Source organism: Lissotriton helveticus, chromosome 4_1, assembly GCF_964261635.1.
Source record: "Lissotriton helveticus chromosome 4_1, aLisHel1.1, whole genome shotgun sequence".
NCBI classification, from domain to species: Eukaryota; Metazoa; Chordata; class Amphibia; order Caudata; family Salamandridae; genus Lissotriton; species Lissotriton helveticus.
In genome coordinates this window covers 286,869,595-286,889,149 of record NC_136063.1, presented here as the reverse complement: position 1 = coordinate 286,889,149, position 19,555 = coordinate 286,869,595, and the positions used below count along the sequence as shown (strand labels likewise).

Genomic DNA, 19,555 nt, shown 5'->3' with positions numbered 1-19,555 from the left:
TTGCCCCTTGAGTTGCAATATGGATTGGTGTGAAATCACTGCTTTGAACTATATGAAGCTTAGGTACATCAGCAATACAGCCCAGTACGAAAGACCTATTCAAATATATTTCTTGGTAAAAAATGGCAATAAATTCCAACATCAAAGGCTCATTCAATGAATTCCAAAAGATGTTATCCCTGACTAGCTCCAGCTTATCACAATTATAAACAACTTTATCCCCCACTCTAGAAGAGAACATCTTAACATGGGGGTTTAAGGAATAAGTAGGGACCTCTTGTGGGAGGGTCATGATTGAAGTAGCTAAAGCGTCCTCTACTTGTAGGTTTGGCAGTATTCCTGAATACACTTGGGAGAGGGATGTTCCTACCCTTTTCTCTTTTAAAATACTTTCACCTCTCTAGATTGTTGCGCCCAAGACAGAATTTAAATCACAGCTGATTTTTTTGTTCGCTTTTTGCAAGTTCTATGCTGTTTGTTCTTTCTTGTGGTTTTTCGTTTATTGTATTCCTTGTTCTTGTTGCCTTCCATCCCTGTGAGTCTTGGCAATGCAAGAACTTCTTTATTTTGGAATATGAGATAAAGATGTTTTTGTTTTACGCTTCCTAGCGGGAAGGGGAGATGGAGTTGATTCTTCCACGGTTTTGGTTCGATCAGAATCTGCAAGGAAAAAATCTGATCGTTCTTCGAAAGACTCCGGCTCTCATTATTTCTTTTCCTCGATTACAGTGGGCCATCCTGAGTGCCCAAACTCTTACAAAGTTGATTGAGTACAGAATCCTCCCTGTAGGGTTTACTTAAATAGGAGCCGGCTTGACAAGCCTCAGCTGGTGGGCCACTTCTAGTTTCCCTAGTCAAGGGGGAGGGGGGGTAGCTTTTTGCAATCGAGATCTTTTATCCAAGATCACTGACTCAGATAAGGACAACAGTGAGTCCAATATATGGTCGGAATTAGTCACTGATTTTTCCACCAGAGACAGTATCGAGGACAAGATTGTCTCTAGACACTGTCGAGTTTCTGAAAGCTGAATATAGTTCCGGGGGGGGGGGTTACACAATAAAAGTGGACGTGTACAATTTTGGGCTACCAGACACCCTGGAGGCGGCATATTTATCGCTAATGACATGCAAAGTGGGCCCAAACTGTTAGCGACTGAAAACAGTTGCTAACACAGCTATTGCCTATTAGCAAAGCAGGCGAAGGGATAAAAAATATCGTGCTAAACGTGTTTATCGCTATAATCTAAACCCTGCTAAAAAGTTGACTTACCTGTACAGTCAATGGGGGGTGGATTATCAGATTAAGCCCCCATTGGCGTTAATGCGAGAATATCGCTGGATTTTCAGCGATATTCTCGCATTTCGCAGCTATCGCTGGATATTTTATCACAATGGAGAAAAACTTTGCTAATAGCATGTTTTCTCTGCTAAAATATCCAACGATAGGCAGCGATAAAAAAAAGTCCCTAAGCACATTTAGCGATAAATATCACTATTTCTTGCTAATAGACCCCCTATTTCTTCCAAATTATCGGGCATCAACGACGCAGAGGCTAGATTCAGATTGTAATGGCATTCCAGGAATTGATACTATATCGGTGATGGGTTTAGTTTATTCACAGGAAGTGATGGCGTTCTTGCTTTTGCGTGTATGAGATATAACTGTGTCTAATAAGTACACGATGCAAACAGGTCAGGGGAGAACAAACCCAAGTAAAACAACCCCTCCACACGTACAAATGAACAAAAGTCCTGTGCACACGTTAGTATGTAATAGGTTTTAGTGTAAAAACCAAATTCTGACACAATGAACTTGTAGAAATGATGAAGGTGGATATCTTGAAAAGTTTCAGCAGATGGATTTATAAGTCAATCCAGATCAGTACAGAGTACATTCAACCAGCCGACACGTGTTTCATCATAATGTGTTACAATTGTGACTATTCAGGGCTGAAGGTTGTGTGTATGCGGCAAAGGTTCGGTGAGAATTTATTCCAAACGGGTAGTTGTGGAGAAACGAGCGATCCTGGTAACCCGGATACAACAGAACGGACCTCAAGACATGCTGCACTACAGCACAGATCCAGCAGCGCAAGGGATGGACCCATCCTTTACAATCGATTATCTTTACCCTGAGATTTGCAGAGATGGTTATTTTATATCTCCCGATCTTTACCAGAATGCACTAACAGCTCAAGAGAAAAGCTACTTAGGACGGTGAAGCAGAGAACATCATTTCCAAGACAGTCTCGAAGTTTGGTCGACAAGGTACCGGGGTCAAAACAACCTAAGGTTTCCAAAGGTCGATTAACATTAGCCAGAGATAGTTACTACACTCAGCTGAAGAATCCACAAGCGGCCCAGAGGCCTCCAGCCAAACCTGCCCTAGCACCGTGAGCATATACCCTCCCCATCACCCCTTTTCCCTCTGTAATACCTGTTACAGCCTATCACCCTCTGCCCTTACCTGGATATGTCAGTAGCCTCCACCTCTGAGATGCCAGGCCCTGCAGAGAGATGTGTGGTAAGCAAGCAGTAATTCGTAAGAGACAAGGAGCCCAACTATACGTTCAAAGATTGACTTAAAGTGCAAGGACCGGTTGTGGTACTGGCACCTGGCCGCTTCCATGGGATCAAGAAGCAACAGATGATCATATGAAGGCTGAAGCAAGGGCTTCTGTTTCCTGGTCTTCTTAAGTTCACGCCAGGGCAGTCTGGGAACAGCAACCAGCCCTGGTAGATTGCTGTCTGACCGGCCCTGGGGGCCGACTGGCGTGCTAGTAAAAATTACTGCTCCCAATGTTGTTACTGGGGCCTGATATTGCAGCACTGCTGCAAAACCGTCCCCCAGAAACAAAACCACCTCCATGGCCAGAAATCTGGCCTCCACCCCTCCAGCCCCCCGGGGAAATGCCCGGTGCCTGCTACAGCCAGTCTGGTCCTGGTCCAGCTGTGTATGTAGGGTAGATATGTGCATGCTATTTATGGCAGCAGGGGACTTTAGCATTGCACCCGGAATAGTTTTCCTCAGATGGGGTGCATCCTTAGTAGTACCGTGGCACCTCACCTCCCCACTCAGGGTCTTCAGCCGCAACCATGCTAACTGGAGCTGCCTCTGTCGACAAATCACAAGTCCCAGATCCAATGTCCAACTTACTGGGCTCTGTGTGGCTCCAACTGGAACCAGTGAATCCAGGACCTAAAAGGCTGCTTGCCTATTTGTCTACTTCTTCCTGGGTGGGCTGATACACTACTGCCTCAGCTGCCTCTTTACCCCCGAAGCTGCAGCTCTACCCCGCCCTGCTGTGGGACAAGGCAGCGGCAGTCAGCTTGCAGCTTGTGGCCCTTGCTCTGTCCCACTCCCTTCCGCTGCTCCTCAAGGACATCTGAACATTTTTGGGGCCCTGACCTGATGGTATTTTGGGTCAGACTGTCTGTGAAAGCTTTGAATTTATGATCTAAATTTAGCTCTTTTATGCCCTCTGTGGCCAGGTCATTGACAGTGAACAAACAAGCACGCTTATCAAAATCTAAATGTGTTTGCATCTATGTCAGGACAGTGGCTGTGTGCGACAATGTGGGCAAGAGGGCACCTTTATTCACGTTCTCTGGGAGTGCGCAGCGATCCAGGGGTATTGGGAAAGGGTGGTACGCAAGATGGAGGAGGCACTGGGGCAACAGATCCAATGTAACATTAAACAGGCACTATTGAACATTGGGACCCTACAGACTTAAATTACAGGGAGAGACTATGGGTCACACTGGGTCTTATAGTTGCTAAAAGGAATATTGCAAGTTTATGGAGAGCTCAGAGCCCACCGAAGATTGCTGATTGGGGCAATGATATGGACTGGTGTATGGTGACGGAAAAATCCATTTATGAATCCTTGGGGTGTCCGAAAAAATGGATGTAAATATGGGGGCAGTGGAACGCTTACAGGGGGGAGATTTGTGAACCGCCAAGAGTCGGAGACGATATCACTGCTGGGTGTTGAATATTACCAACCTTATGTTATGATGTGTACAGTCTGGGGAACCATTAATTGAATGACCAAAAATGGCAATCTGCTTGCTACTGCCTTATATATGTAACATGTCTTATATACTAATAAAAAAAACCACCCAAAAATGTGTTTGCATCTAATATTCAGGAACAGTGATGTACGTTTTTTATTTTGTGACACAGCAGCTGCTCACTAATATTTCTGCAAATAATCTCCGTGACACCCTCCCATTTCTCAAATGTGAGGTCCTGTTTTGATGTTGCATGAAACATAAACACAGCATTTCTCTGCAAAATGTCTGTAATAGTCTGGCTCGTCACCCACATTAAAACTAAATTGAAGGAAAATGGTATTTAAAACAATCTGGCAACCAAGACAAGACTCTGCAGAAGAGAGCTGGGTGTAGCAAAGGCCCCCTGAAATGCTGGGGCCCACGTTGCCCAATGCCTTAAAACGTCCCTGTCCCAGCATCTCCGACCGTGATACAGTTAGTTTGAGGGTTGACACCACATGAAGCACGCTGCATTGCCCAGCACAGCTCCGCTCCGCTGCTGCCAACTGTCCCGCGCCTCATGGACGCGGCTCTGACTGCGGTTATGGTTGTGGTTTAGCAGCTGGTTAGCGGTTGACACGGCTAGTAGTATGCCGTACCACATGCAAGGCAATAGCTAGGAGCACACTGCATGCAGGTGTGTCTCGCCCGTGTGCAGCTTGTTGGGTCGTCGGCTTACTGGTGTGTCACGTTCCCCCCACGCTTTTGTTATTTGCTTATTTATGGTATACATGGAGAGTGCGATTTTACTGATATCCTTTGTGAACCTAATTGCATGCAACCCAAAACTATTCTGGCTTTCTTATCTTTGCGGAGGCTTCTTACCTGTGCCTCACACACCTTAACAGTTTCATCCTTGTCTGGTTTTTGAATGTTGTCATCTACATCCAGACCAGAGTCTTTTTAGATGTTTGAACACAGAAGACTGATCTAAACCACTTCGGTGGCCTGGACAGATGTCCTTAAAGCTATCCCTGGAGATATCTTACCCTTGGAACTGAGTGACTCAGCTGTGGGTGACCCAACCCACATCTCAGTGGCTATCTATTATCTCTCCTTTTTAGGTTTTGCCTGGCGAAAAGATGCGCTCTGCGCATCTTTTTCGCGCAGGCGAAAACCTGATGAGAACTGTAGTGTGGTTTGGGTCGGCCCTCGTCATTCATTGGCTGGCTCCATAAATGGAGCCTAGCCATTGGACGAGGGGCCTGTCCGTCAATGCCGGACCAGATTCGGGGGCGTTCCCGAGATTCTTTGGCTTTTGCCGACGTCACGCGACGTCAGCCGAAAGCCGGGAACGCCCCCGAATCTGGTCCGGCCGGGCCGCAGGCAAGCCGGAAGTCGGCGCCGGTCTTTCTATGCCAGGAGAAAGGAGTGCGGCTGCCAGCGAGGCCCCGGTGCAGGAGAGCCCCGCCCGCGGCACCCGAGAAGAGAGCCCAGGCCCCGGCAGAGGAAGGACACCGCATGCGCGCCCGCCATCTTGCTCGCCCCTCCTCCTAGCTGCCCGGCTGCCGGTGACCCAGCATCCCCGTGCCTGACCAGCAGCAGGAGAGAGCCCGGGAGTGGAACCCGAGGCACGGCAACATGCAGCTGCCGCCGCCCGGCCACCAGTGATGGACCTGCTCTGCTGTGCCGCCCCGTCGCGCCTGAACATCTCCCCCAGCCGGACCTCGGCTCTTTCCCTGTGCCCCGGCCGCCCGCAGCCTACTGCGGCCTCTTAGTGCAGGGGCGACCCGCCCTCTCCGGGACACAATGCAGCAGCAGCCCGAGGCCCACCTGAGGTGAGGAAGATGGCGCAGCCGGCGCCCGCAGTGCCCAGGAGGGGCAGCGCTGCGGGAGCCGCCTCGGGTGGCCAGCTGAGCTTGGACGAGCCGCTGCTGGGCCCGCAACCCCCGCAGAGCCTGGGCCTGCAGCCCCCACTTCAGACCACTGGGCCCAAAAAGAAGAGTGGCTTCCAGATCACCAGTGTGACCCCGGCTCAGGCCTCGGCCAGCCTGAGCTCTAACAACAGCATCGCCGAGGACACGGAAAGCTACGACGACCTGGACGAGTCACACACCGAAGAGCTGTCCCCCTCTGAGATCCTGGACGCCTCCCTCTCCCGGGCTACGGACCTAGGTGCGCCGGGGCGCAGCTCATCCGAGGAGACCCTCAGCAACCTGCAGGAGGCCGACACACCCGGGGCGCTGTCCCCCAACCAACCGCGCCTGCCCGGCCTGCCCCCTCCTCAGCCTCATCCGCTGCTCATCAATGGCATTGCCGGGCCCCTGCACCCCGAGCCCCTGCAGCCTCCTGCCGCTGGCCTGCCCGGGGGCATGGCTGGAGTGAACGTTAACATGATGAACAACCTCCCTGGAGCTGTGCACGTAGCCCCCCATCCGGCCTCCGGGGGCTCCATCGCACAGGTGGCGCAGGCGGTGGCGGCCGCCGCGCTGGGCTCGGCCGTGGGGCAGCAGCCGCAGACTCAGCCCCCTCCCCCCGCCGCTGCCGCCACGGCGGCGGCCACATCACGGTTCCGGGTGGTGAAGCTGGACTCTAGCTCTGAGCCCTTCCGCAAGGGCCGCTGGACTTGCACCGAGTACTACGAGCGGGAGCAGCCTGTGGAGGCCCCTCACAGGGTGGTGGAGAGTGTGAGGCAGGCGGCCGAGGAGAGGGACAGCACCAGCGAGAGCTCGGCCAGCAGCACTCTGAGCCACTATACGGAGAGCGCTGGCAGTGGTGAAGGCACCGGCCTGCAGCAGGGGTACTCGGAGCCCGGGGCTCAGTGTGCCAACTTGCCAGCACAATCGCACCCGCCTGAAGGCGGCTATGGACAGCAAAAGCAGAGCTACCAACCTCCATTGAACCCTTCGGCTGGTCATAGTATGGGGGCCGTGCCTTCACTGCACCAACAGCCCCCCTATTCACAGCCTGTGCAGACTCTACCCCAGCAGCTCCACTATGCAGCCCAGCAGCAGATTCCCTCCGCCCTCATCCCTCAGAGCCATGCCATGTCGGCTGCTCAGACTACTGTTACAGGGAGCGTGGCTGATTACTTGCAGCACCCCCATAAGCTGCAGACCACGGTAGTGTCAGGACAGCCAGGGCTAGCGGCCCCCGGTCACAATCTGTCGGCACACATGCAATCCACAGCTGCACAATCCACAGCCTCTGCTATGACTGCTGCACATGCACCCACGATGATGCCCACGTCAGTGGCCAGCAGTCAGAGTGTGGCCCAGCAAATAAATCTTCCCCCCGCAACGCCTGTCAGTCACAGCTTGGGTCAATCCTTAAATCTGCCCACTGTGTCGCAGTCCAGTCATAATGTGGCAGTGGGTCAGCACTTGAATCTGCCCTCCACGGCGCAGCAAGCACCAACAGCTATTAACCAAGGAATTCCCTCCGTTATGCAGCAGAGTGCCCCCACTCTGGCTACACCTCTCCTGCAGCCGCTTCAGCCCCAGGGGGTGCCGATGGGCCCTCAGGGTCTTCCTCAGCAATTGGTCATGGCAGCGCAGAACGCCCCCGTTTCCGCAAAACCCCAGGGTCAAGGATTGGAACCCGTGCTTCAAGGAATGAGTAATCAGCAGATCCCGGCCGTCAGCCCAATTCCCCCTGCCTGTTAGCCAGATCAACTTGACAGCTTCTGCTGGTCTGGGCCCTGCACCTGTCATGTCCCAGCCCCCCACTGCACACAACGGGGCTCAGGGTGTTGCTCACCATCCTGCCAGTGTACCGGTGTCCCAGCACATGCCACACCAGATACCTCTAAGTTCTGCTCAGTTCTTTGCGCCATCGCTCATCCAGTCAGTGGCAAATCAGATCGCAGATGCAAGGCGTCTCATGGAGCACTCGGTGGCCGGTTTGCCGCAGTCAATCATCGCCGAAGGCATTTCAGGAATAGGCGGTTCATCTTCCTTGGAAGGGAGTGGTGGCAGTCTAGCGGGTCCTGGTCAGCTTCTTCCATTGAAGTCGTTACCTCTGGTCGATGGCGAGGATGACAGGTAAGGTCATGTGATGGCCTCTGGTGTACCCCTTCCCTTTCATAATTTGTTTGACTCGGTGATGGAGTGTCCTGTGACTTCGAAAACACTCTCCAGTACTCTCCTTTTGTACCTGCTGTTCTGTGCTTACAGTATTGGGTGGAATTGTGCATCTTGCTATGCATCAGGGTTTAATTTTGTAGATCTGAACCCTAATGTAATACTACTATGTTATAAAAGAATTATACACCGGTGAACTTTGGACAGCACTTTTTGGATGGCCTTAACTCCACTTAAACTGCATTTAGAAACTGTGTGTCTTAAAGCACACGTTTCCGTAACAGCAAAGTACTGCTGTGTGTTTGTGATGCGACACAAACTTTCAGAAGTAAAGTGCAATTTGGAGTTCATGTGTTAGATTGCAGCTCACATTTATTTAATGTATTTCTGTAGCGCAAACTTCAGCACATGGGCACCAGAACACTTTTGAACAATAAAAAAAGGAATGTGTTCACAACTGCAGTAGACGGAGAAAGTAATTTTGATATTCTCGAAGAAAGGTGAAGGCAAAGAAGAGTGGAGACCTGTCATAATTCTTGGTGGTGAATATTCCATGCTCACAAAACAGCTGAAGATGTGGTTTGATTTGATGTTATTGGTCTCGATTCACAAAGCCTTTTCTATGAATAGGTCTTTCTAATTCCTTGCTCGCGTGAGTTACCTCAAAATAGCCAGACATGATTCACCAATCATTCTCTTTGAGTAGGTGTAACATAGTCCAGGCTTATGTTTGACTTTATCATGAGTTTTTAGGAGTACGGCTTACCCACAGTTTTTGTGGGTAGGCATATCTTACATTGGAACTATTCACGAAAAATGACCTGTGAATCTGACCAAGGCATTCCGGTGTAACTAACCTCCAAGGTCGGTGAGATTCAGTTACTCCAAGAAAAAAAAGCTTTGTCAGTCAGGCCCATTTTCTCAGGTAGTTTCCAGAATAAAACTGGTAATGCCCTTATTTTTAGGTTTTGCCTGGCGAAAAGATGCGCTCTGCGCATCTTTTTCGCGCAGGCGAAAACCTGATGAGAACTGTAGTGTGGGTTTGGGTCGGCCCTCGTCATTCATTGGCTGGCTCCATAAATGGAGCCTAGCCATTGGACGAGGGGCCTGTCCGTCAATGCCGGACCAGATTCGGGGGCGTTCCCGAGATTCTTTGGCTTTTGCCGACGTCACGCGACGTCAGCCGAAAGCCGGGAACGCCCCCGAATCTGGTCCGGCCGGGCCGCAGGCAAGCCGGAAGTCGGCGCCGGTCTTTCTATGCCTCCTGGGAGCAGTCCGGTGAGTTTTCAGGTTGTCCGTGTCCCTCCTCCCGCCGCCGTCCCCCCTCCCGCTCTCCCCCCTCCCGCTCTCCTGGTTTGGATGGCTCCAAGAGGACGTGTTATTTTGAGAGGACCCTTAATTGATACAGAAAATACATTTTTAATCTGGTTCTCATCAAATGTTTATCCCCTTTGATGTCATTCAGTAGCAGCTCTCAACAGCTCTCTATCAACACACCTTCAGGGTCAGCTGCGCCACCCGCGCTCACTTGCAGGGTTAATGCGACCCAGGCCGCAGCCACGGCTTCGTGTGAGTTGCTTGTGCCTGGAAGCGCCACTTTCCTTCGGCTCGGCCCCAGCGGTCCGGCACTGGATGTAGCTTCTATCTGCCTTCTACGAAAGTGCTCAAACTTCGCCTGCAGCAAGACCACACACCATGAGATGCCGTAGTACCCTCAGAAGATTTGGGCGGATGAAGTTAGACTGATGTTTTCGGGAGTGGCGCAGCGAAGCTCGGCTACCCTGCGGCCATGATTCCTGTCGGCAGTTCTGCAGGCACTTTTTCAGTGGAAACATTCATCTTCTGCCCAATCAAAATCTGTAATCAAGGGAATCAACATTTGGTTGGGGCCAAAGCCTAACTCTCAGTAGTGCTTCCTAAATCTCTTTTTCTATTCGTCAGGCATGGTTTGATGACAGCTATGCTACCAAGCCAAACTTAAAAGTGCTCTTAAGCTGCCTGAAAGCCAAAACAAACTAAGTATGATCTGCTGGACACCCTTTCCCCAGTAACTATTTTTAGCATAATAATTTGTTGTGAAGAGTTGTGCTTCCACGAAGCAATACACCCACATCTGGAGACAGCAAGACTGTTGTGGTCTTCCTTTTCATACAAAGATCACAAAGGGGGAGCCAGGTGACAGGCTTTCATACAGAAGAAATTCTCGAGCAATCATCTCAACTCACAGGAGGGGAAACTGTGTGCAGAACAGGAAGAGGGGGTAGTTCCTCATTCGATATAGTTGGATCTGGGAGGGAACTCAGAACACATGAGAGGGACACTCCCTTCTGCCATCTTGAATGTGTGGGGGGGGCTTGCAGTGTGTGTGGGGGCTTGCAGTGTGTGTGGGGGCTTGCAGTGTGTGTGGGGGCTTGCAGTGTGTGTGGGGGCTTGCAGTGTGTGTGGGGGCTTGCAGTGTGTTGGGGGCTTGCAGTGTGTTGGGGGGGCTCGCAGTGTGTGGGGGGGCTTGCAGTGTGTGGGGGGGGGCTTGCAGTGTGTGGGGGGGCTTGCAGTGTGTTGGGGGGCTCGCAGTGTGTGGGGGGGCTCGCAGTGTGTGAAGGCTTGCAGTGTGTTGGGGGGCTTGCAGTGTGTTGGGGCTTGCAGTGTGTGGGTGTGTGTGTGGGGGGCTCTGTGTGGGTGTGTGTGGGGAGGCCTCTGAGTGTGTATTGGGGGGGCTCTCTGTGGGTGTTTGTGTGTGTCATTTGCGAGAGATCAAGCTAGTGGCATTGTAAATGACAATGCTATTTATTTATGTTAAAAAAAACATAAATAAAAATATTTTCAAGAGCAATGCCAATAGCTCAAACTTTAACAAAGGCAAAACCATTGCATTGTAAATGCTTGTTGTGTTGAGCTGAGAGCTGTCAGAACTACGTCTTGCTTAGCTTTTACTGTACACATGGTAGACAGTTTGTCACCTGCATGCGTCCCTCCTAGGTGAAATTCCAAGAAAGGCATGCCCACCACTAAATAGACGAGAGTTATGATGTTTTGAGGTAAGTGCCATGCTCTGTTGACTCTGGCTTCCCATCAATGTACCTAGATCCAATCTGTAATTCATCCTCCAGTATAAGTGCTTTTTTTGTGCTTTGCACTCGGAATTAGCTGGAGCCCGGTGTCTGAGAAATCACCTGACTTAAAGCAGGCCAGCCTATGCTGCTGTATCCTCCAGAGGCTGGATTCAACTACAACAGCAGAGCTGTCTGGCTACTGCACCCAGACCTGCTTGAGGCGGAGAGGACCATCCATGAAGACAAACTTGGAGGACGCCTTGAGGAAACGAGGTACTTGGGTGATGTCATGGCACGTACACACAGGTGTTTGGGCGCAGATCCAACAGAAACAGTTCCTGTTCCATCTCTAGAATCTCGGGTGACTGGAAAAAGAATTCAAGCTGCGCATGTCTAATGTGATGAATCATATGTGCAGATTTTGTGATTATTGGGGGATTGTTTGTACTGGGACACCGTTAGAGAAATAGGGCTATGAAATGGTGGCCCACAGGCCAGCAGAGTGCTGTATACCAGTTCTTCAGAGGTCTGGCCAGTCAGTGTCAGTCCAGTGTTCACACCTGTACTCAGATTGACCCTGTAGGCTCTGTGACACTACTAGTCACCAAGCAACTTGCGCCACATATCCATTGATCATGCACTGCCAATCACACTATTAGTGTGGTCATCGCCGGATATGGGGCGGGCAGCAGGAATACGGCACAGAGTGGAAGAGGTGTCCTGACCATGTGCAGCAGACAGAGCAGAAGTTGAGGGTAGGTGAAGAAAACTTTTGCTGTGTCTTTTGCAGTCTGTGTGCATTCCTGTGTGTGTGTTACCATACGGGCACCAGAGCAAGGGTGTGTTTGTCTTTCTGTATCTGGATCTAAGTAAATATGAGAGCAAATTAACGTGCCTGGAATTTCCTGTTTCCCTCTGCCAGAAGTGTACCTTCCAAGCACCCACCTGTGACTTCTGGTGTCCCTCTGGACATATGGAGCTCGTCCATGGTTATTGTTGTTAATTGTGATTTATAGAGTGCTTAACACCTGCAGGTCTCTCAGTGCTGCGAGAAGATCAGCTGGAGTCCCAGAGTGAGTGTTGCCTCTAAGTGGTATGTGCTATGCCCAGGCTTCTGTGAAGAGTAACGTCTTCAGTTTCTTCCTGGACGGGAGGAGGGCTCTTTCGGAGCGAAAATGTCCTGGCTGCTTATTCCAGAGCTGCGGGAATTACAGAATGGTGAGCTTTCTTGGTATATTCTGCAGCATGATGGTCCCAACTTGGGGCTTAATGTTGGCCCTGGCATCCGTCATCAGCATTCTTGCCATATGGATGGCATCCTTAGTATGATGCTGCCACCCCAGGCATAATCACCCTTCATAGCATATTGTTCACATCCTTCGCATATAGCAGGAACACTTGTCATGATGATAACCACTCCTCACATAATGGCGGAATTGCTGACATGTTATGTGCATTCATTGCTTGTAATGGTGTAACCCACGGATGCATGTCAGAGTCAGTCCTTGTGTGGCGGTAGTACGCGAGAGTGCTTGGTAGAATTGACAGGCTTATGTTTGGGGATAAAGCACTTCGCTTCTACAAAATAAAAGCTGGCATTTCGATACATAAAAAGTGTTTTCTCTTTTGGGAATTGAGTTTATTTCTGCAAAAGGAAAACCTTGTATTTGATAGAAAAATGAGTACATTTTCCGACTGCACAGCTGATATTAAGTGACACAATTATTGCATTGCCAAAATGTTTGTAAAACTGATCTTTAAGCAATATATATTTAAAAAAAATCTTTTTTTATTGGCAGTTTCAACATCCTACACACAGTACACCAATAAGGGAGAACACAAGACCAGCAAGCCAATCAGTTATGCACCAATGAAGAACTCTCCCCCAAATAACCTCATCAAACCCTCCCCCCCTCAAACAGCACCCAGACAGTCAACTTCAAACAGTACACAGGTATATCGGGTTCGGGGTCTATTCACACCACCCAAAATAGCAAAGGATGATCAAAACACAAGTGTCAGTACGTGTCCCCAAACATCCAATCCTCTACCGGGAACTGAGCCGGATGCCCCCACACTGCCCCACTACACTCCCCTCTCCCTCCACCCTGGCCAGTGACCCCACCCTTCCAAGCTAAGCAATCATTCTTGAGACTAATTGTTGATAATGTTTCTGTGGTGCCAGAGGACTCTTGCTGCTATGGATTTTATTTTTTGACTGGCATGAAGACGTTACATTGTTTATATGGATAATATCTTTTATATCATCATCCTTATTGCTACCAGAGACCTGAGCCTGTAAGAGGGGTAACAATGGTTACAGCTTGAAAGTGAAGAGTCTCTGTAACCTGAATGGTAGCAATGGTGTATGAGCCTGTAAAATGTCACCTTTCCGCATAGAGATATTATGATATATCCCGTAAAATGTAGTTTTTTCTCCCACACTCTCCTGTCCAACTTGATTCTCAATCCGCTGAAAATCAAATTGGAAGGACTAGGTTGGAAAAAGTAGTAAAACGTAGAAGTGAAGAGAGATACCATTGAAAATAACGTGCTATAAGAACTTACCCAGATTATTTGAACTGCCTGTAACAACTGGGGCTTTTTATCCATTTTCTATGGAAATTGATTTGAAAATGAAACATTTTGCCACCACTTCAGAAGGTTTTCTTGGAAATGGTAAACCCCAAATATCACTGGGGAGAGGGTCAGACCAACTTGTCCAATAATGAAATTATTGAAATATTTCACGATTGTCCCTTTCACACCATTGTGTTTTAGAAAATGCTTTTGAAATGTATGAAATGTAACACACCATTTAGCCCTATTTGATAAAAAAACTACACAAACATTTGGTCTAGGGCCACAAGAGCATCAATATGCATTCAACATAAGAATGAGAGTTGCAACATTTCTGTGTTGGTACTTGACCCTGGCTTGTTTGAGTGCAATGTTCAGATCAGATGACGTCTGTTGGATGAGATGTGGAGAAAGGGGAACGATGGACATGTGATGGTCATGCATACAAGAATGTTGCAATACTACAATAGAACAAATCAGAAACGTAACTGGCACTGACTTAAAAGTAGAACCACTAACTGTTTGCGGGCACTGGCGAGGATTCAGAGTATCCGTTCAATGAAAGCACGAGGAGAAGTGCCCTGGAGAATACAATGTGAGTTATATTACTACTCACCCCTACATGGAACTTATTCCTCTGAGGCACTAAGAGAGCATTCTTTCTCATTTTTATCCATCAAGGCATGATTTTAATGTCTGTAAAGGAAAGGACATAAAAACGCTTCTGATGACATTTGCAAGGCATCATGGACGTTGAAGTCCTGTTACCCCATGGTTACTTGGCTCAGAGTGTTTTGGACTCAAACATTGCTGAAAGGAAGAGCATTAGCAAAGACTAAGCCAGAGTTCTTTTTTATTGAGTACTCTCTGATGCCCAACAACTAAAAACAGTGGAATTGTTTGTTGTTTCTTTAACACAGTGCCTGCATTGAGTACTTCTTCACTGTCCAAGGTTGCATATATTTAAACCTGAGAGCAACTGACCCTCAGTTTTTGCATATGATTAAGAACCAGCATAGGTTGTTCTCGACTGGAGGGCTTGTTTGTTCACACTCTGGACCAGCCGCGGTCGGTAGGGGAGTACCTGCCGGGGCGGTGATGTGGGAAGGGGGAGGGGCAGGGTGGGGGTTAGTAATGTATGGATAATGGAGGTTTGCAGGTAAGTAAACATTTAAATAAATCAAACGAATTTCGTTGCGTGCACTGCATCCCCAAATGTAATGCAGTGCGCGCAACGAAATTCGTTTGATTAATTTAAATGTTTACTTACCTGCAAACCTCCACTATCCATACATTACTAACCCCCACCCTGCCCCTCCCCCTCCCCACGTCACTGCCCCAGCAGGTACTCCCCTACCGACCGCGGCTGCTCTGGACTATGTGTGACTTTTCTGTATATATATATATATATATATATATATATATATTACCTACTGGCGGTCGCCAGTAGGTAGTTATAGTTAGGACCTAGTTTCCATAGGAAATCCGCAAGATTCTATTGGGAATAACTCTGGCGCCGGTTGAGGAATTTGTGTGTAATTTTCCAAAATTTTGGCCAGCTCCGCTCCGCTCCTTCCCTGAAAGTCCCGGGTAGATTCGTCAAGCGGGGGCCGAGAAAAAAGGGGGGTCCCAAAACGTGTTTTCCCCATGTTAATTTCCATAGGACCTTTAGACACGGCTACAGCCCGAACCGCTGAACGGAATTACACCAAACTTGGGAAAATGGTAGAGTCTGGTACACAGATCACGCTTTTGGTTAAATAGTGTATATCCCTCCAGTAGTGCCTGAGAAAATTAAAGTTGAAATCAATTATATATCTATAAGCGCGCACCGTGCGCGCACTGTGCGTGCACCGTGCGCGCACCTTTCCGTGCACGAGCTTCATGCTGATTGGCTGCCACTGTCTGTCAACACTCCAAAACAGAAATGGATGGCAGCCAACTTGTGCCTCAGTAGACCGAGGCACAAGAAAGCAGAAAAACAAACGTGTAGAACACAAAAAGGGGGCAGGGTAGAAGCACCCTGACCCCCTAGGCGTGCTCATGGGGTCCCACAAGGACCCCCAAGGCCAAAAATGTTTTTTTTTTTAAACCCGGTATGTTTATTGAAAAATTACCCCCCAGGGGGACCAAATTGTGGGGGCATAGTGATAAAGAAGTGTGGGGGGTGCCCAATCCCCCCCCACACTGCCCCGGGGACCGCCGCCCTCCGGGGCAAAGCAACGCAGCCTGCTGGCGCATACTGGAGGCTCCTGGTGGGCTAGTTGCCTCCCAGGGACCCCCAGTATGCAAGGGGAATTAGTTCCCCCTCTGCAAACGCGCCCGTGGACTGCGCTGCAGAGAGGTGTAAAAAAGGGTGTGGACTCATTACACCTCTCTGCAATGCAGCCCCCTGGGGAATACTGGAGGTTCCTGGTGGGTTAGTTGGCCCCCAGGGACCCCCAGTATGCAAGGGGAATTAGCTCCCCCTCTGCAAACGCGTCAGGGGGCTGCATTGCAGAGAGGTGTACAAACATTTTTTATCAATTTATATTAAAAATATGTAATGTAATTTAAAAAATAATATATCTAAAAATAAAAAATTTATAATAATATAGTCAATCAGTTAAAAAAAATAACAATTATTACATTAAAAAAATGTCATTTACAAAACCGTTGAAATTCACTGAAAAAAACCATAGGTTACAGCCACATTATAGTTAGGAATTAGCATTTAAAAAACCTTTGAAATTCACTGAAAAAAACGTAGGTTTTACGCACGTTATAGTTAGGAATTAGCATTTAAAAAACCTTTGAAATTCACTGAAAAAAACGTAGGTTTTACACACGTTATAGTTAGGAAGTACCATTTACAAAACCTTTAAAATTCACTGAAAAAAACGTAGGTTGGACACATGTTATAGTTAGCTGGACATTTCACTCATATAAAACCATTGAAATTCCCCCGTTAGAGTTAGTTCAGCTAACTATAACTCGCGCGCCCGCAATGCACTGCTGATGACGTCACATATTACATCACTCATGACATGGTCAGTGACATCACTCATGACATCACTGATGACATCTCAAATGACATCACTGATGCCGATGACACCCAGTTAGTTATCGTCTTTTCAAAAGAGTGTCAAGATAATCGTTTTAAATTTAAAGAGGACCTCCTAGCTATTTCTGACTGGATGACTGCTAACTGCTTACAGCTTAATGCTGCCAAGTCAGAAATACTTGTGATAGGAAGAGACAGGGCTCTCTCGTCTGAACAGTGGTGGCCTGACAAACTAAATCCTGCACCTCTGCCAAAAAGGGCAGTAAAGAACTTAGGCTTTTGGATAGATAGTGAGCTCTCATTTGACGCACAATCAAAGGCCTTAGCTGGATCATGTGTTGGTCTCCTGAGAGGGCTGAAACCTCTACTAGGCTATTTTTCACCTAAGGTCCACCAAACTATTCTTCAAGCCACAATTCTATCGAGGTTAGACTATGGTAATTCACTTTACCTAGGTGCCAACAAATCCTGTACCTCTCATCTCCAAAGAATTCAGAATGTTGCAGCTCGTGCCTTGCTAGCACTTCCTAAATCTTGTTCGGTTGCGAACCTTCTGCCTAAACTTCATTGGTTGCCGATAACTAAAAGAATTCACTTCAAGACTTTGTGTGTAGCCCACAAAATTCTGACACAACAAGGACCGCCGATCTTAGCGGATCTTCTGGTCCAGTATGTGCCAAATCGCCCCCTGCGCTCTGCCAACTCTGGCTCAGTTTGTATCCCCCGATTTCGAAGAGCCAGAGCAGGTGGCCAATCTTTCAAGGTCCAGGCAGCGCACCTCTGGAATTCCCTCCCGATCTCAATTAGAGGACTTCAGAACAACTTGGCATTTCAAAAGGCCATAAAGACCTGGCTTTTCCCTGCGTAGATTACTTCCTTGGCTTGGAGTGGTCGATTGGCATTTGGGTAGCGCTAGGACGCCTCGTCACTGGGGCAGCTATGCGCTGTATACATTTCAGGAAATAAATAAAATAAATAAATATATATTTTTGCGTGATTATAGTAACACTATAGTAACGTGATGAAATGAATACAAAATTAACACTGAAAACTAAAAAAAAACACCGAAATTCACCAGTTATATTTCAGTGAGCTAACTATTACTTGTGACCCCTCAATGCACTGCTTATGACCCCACATATTCAATCACTCATGCCATGTTATATGAAAAGTGCATTTCTAGGGTTTTCTTTATGTAAGTTAATATTTTAATACCATGCCTAACTAGAAAGTTACTATAACTTTTTTTCTGTGAATTTCTGTTTTTTTTTAAAATGTTGGGGAACATCATAATATTATACCTGAGTATAATGTATATATTTAATCTTTGTTTTTGTCAGTGAGTTTCTAGTTTTGTTTAACATATTAAGCCAACACCTCTACTGCACAGCCTTTGGCCATTCGCAGCAGGAGGGTCGGCACAAGCCCACCTGCTGCTGGTAGCCAGCCCACTGCATCATGCCCTCTGTGGTCGGCTTGCTGCTCCTGCCCGCCCAATATTCTCCATCTTTGTACCCCTGACCCTTCCTGCTTTCCCTCCATGGTCAGATTGCTGCCCCTACCTCCCTTCTGTCTATCTTCTGTTTTTCATCTGCATGCCCCTGGTCCATGCCGCCTGCCCTCTGTGGTCTGCTGTCTGGCCCTGCCCCTCCCTTCCCCCTGTTCTCCATGTGCATGCTCTTGCCCCTCCCTCTTGCCCTCCATGGTCCATTATGTAGACCTTGCACATGTCGGCCTGCTCACTGTGATCAGATTGCTGCCACTGTCCCCCTTCTAACTGTACTCTGTTCACCATCTGCCCCATCTGCCAATACCTCTGTGGACAGCTTCCTGCCTCTACCCAACTGACCTATGTGGTCATCTTGCTGCCCCTACTCTTGCCTCCCCCTCCCTGCCCATCATTCTCTGTGTGTGGCCCTGCCCCCCAATGTCCAGGTCCAGACCATTGTCCCCTCACTCCTGCACTGTGTGGTCATTGAGCTTCCACTGCCCTACTTGCCTGCCCTGCATGGCTAGCTTTCTGACCCTTCCTCCTGCTGCCTGTTGTCCAAGTCTATGCCCCTGCAACTTCCCTTCTGCTTGGCCTTCATGCTTAGCTTGCTGCCCCTACCCTGTTTCCCCTGCACTCCAATGTATGTCTGCATGACGAGTTCCCTTCATCTTACACTCCATGTTTCTATAAGCTACCACTGCCCCTTTTGCCTGCCTTGCTTGATCTGTTGTTCTGCCACTTCCACTTTCAGCCTACCCATCATGATCAGCTTGTCGCTCCAGTCCCTACCCACTCCACTTTGTCTTCCTTTGCCGAAGCCCATGCCCCTATCCCCTCCCTCTCTGTCCTCCATGGTCCATTGTGCTGCCCCTCCATACTGCCTACTGTGGTCTGTTTGCTGCCACTGCCCCTGTTCTCTACTATCTGGGTGCAGCCCCTCCCCTCTACCCACCATGGGCCTTTGTGCATGCCCCTGTTCCCTCCCTCTTGCCCACCATGGCCCGCTGTGCTGCACCTAAACCTCCCACCTGTCAAGTGTGGTGCTCTATCCTCTATTGTCCATGCATGTGCCCTTATTCCTTCCCTGCTGCACTCCATGGTAAGTTGTGCCGTCATTGCCCCTCCCGCCTGCCCTTCATGGTCAGCTTTCTACTCCTGCCCTGCCTTACTCCCACCTGTCCTCCGTTTTCCATGTGTGGGCCTCTACACCCTATCTTCTGCCATCCATGGCCTGTTGTGTTGCCATTGCCTCTCCTGCCTGCCCAGTATGGTCCATTGTGCTGCACTGCCCTTTTTGCCTGCTTTGTGTGGT

At 48.8% G+C, this 19,555-nt stretch overlaps 1 protein-coding gene across 1 annotated transcript in view; it reads left to right on the top strand.

Annotated features, from left to right (window-relative positions):
- The window catches only part of LOC144827991 (TSC22 domain family protein 1-like), a 125,320-nt gene that overhangs the window by 82,218 nt on the left and 23,547 nt on the right, over positions 1–19,555 (top strand). The window contains 3 exon segments of the mRNA XM_078686139.1: positions 5,775–7,654; positions 7,656–8,039; positions 11,223–11,401. Of these exon segments, the coding sequence (XP_078542265.1) occupies positions 5,775–7,654; positions 7,656–8,039; positions 11,223–11,401 (2,443 nt within the window).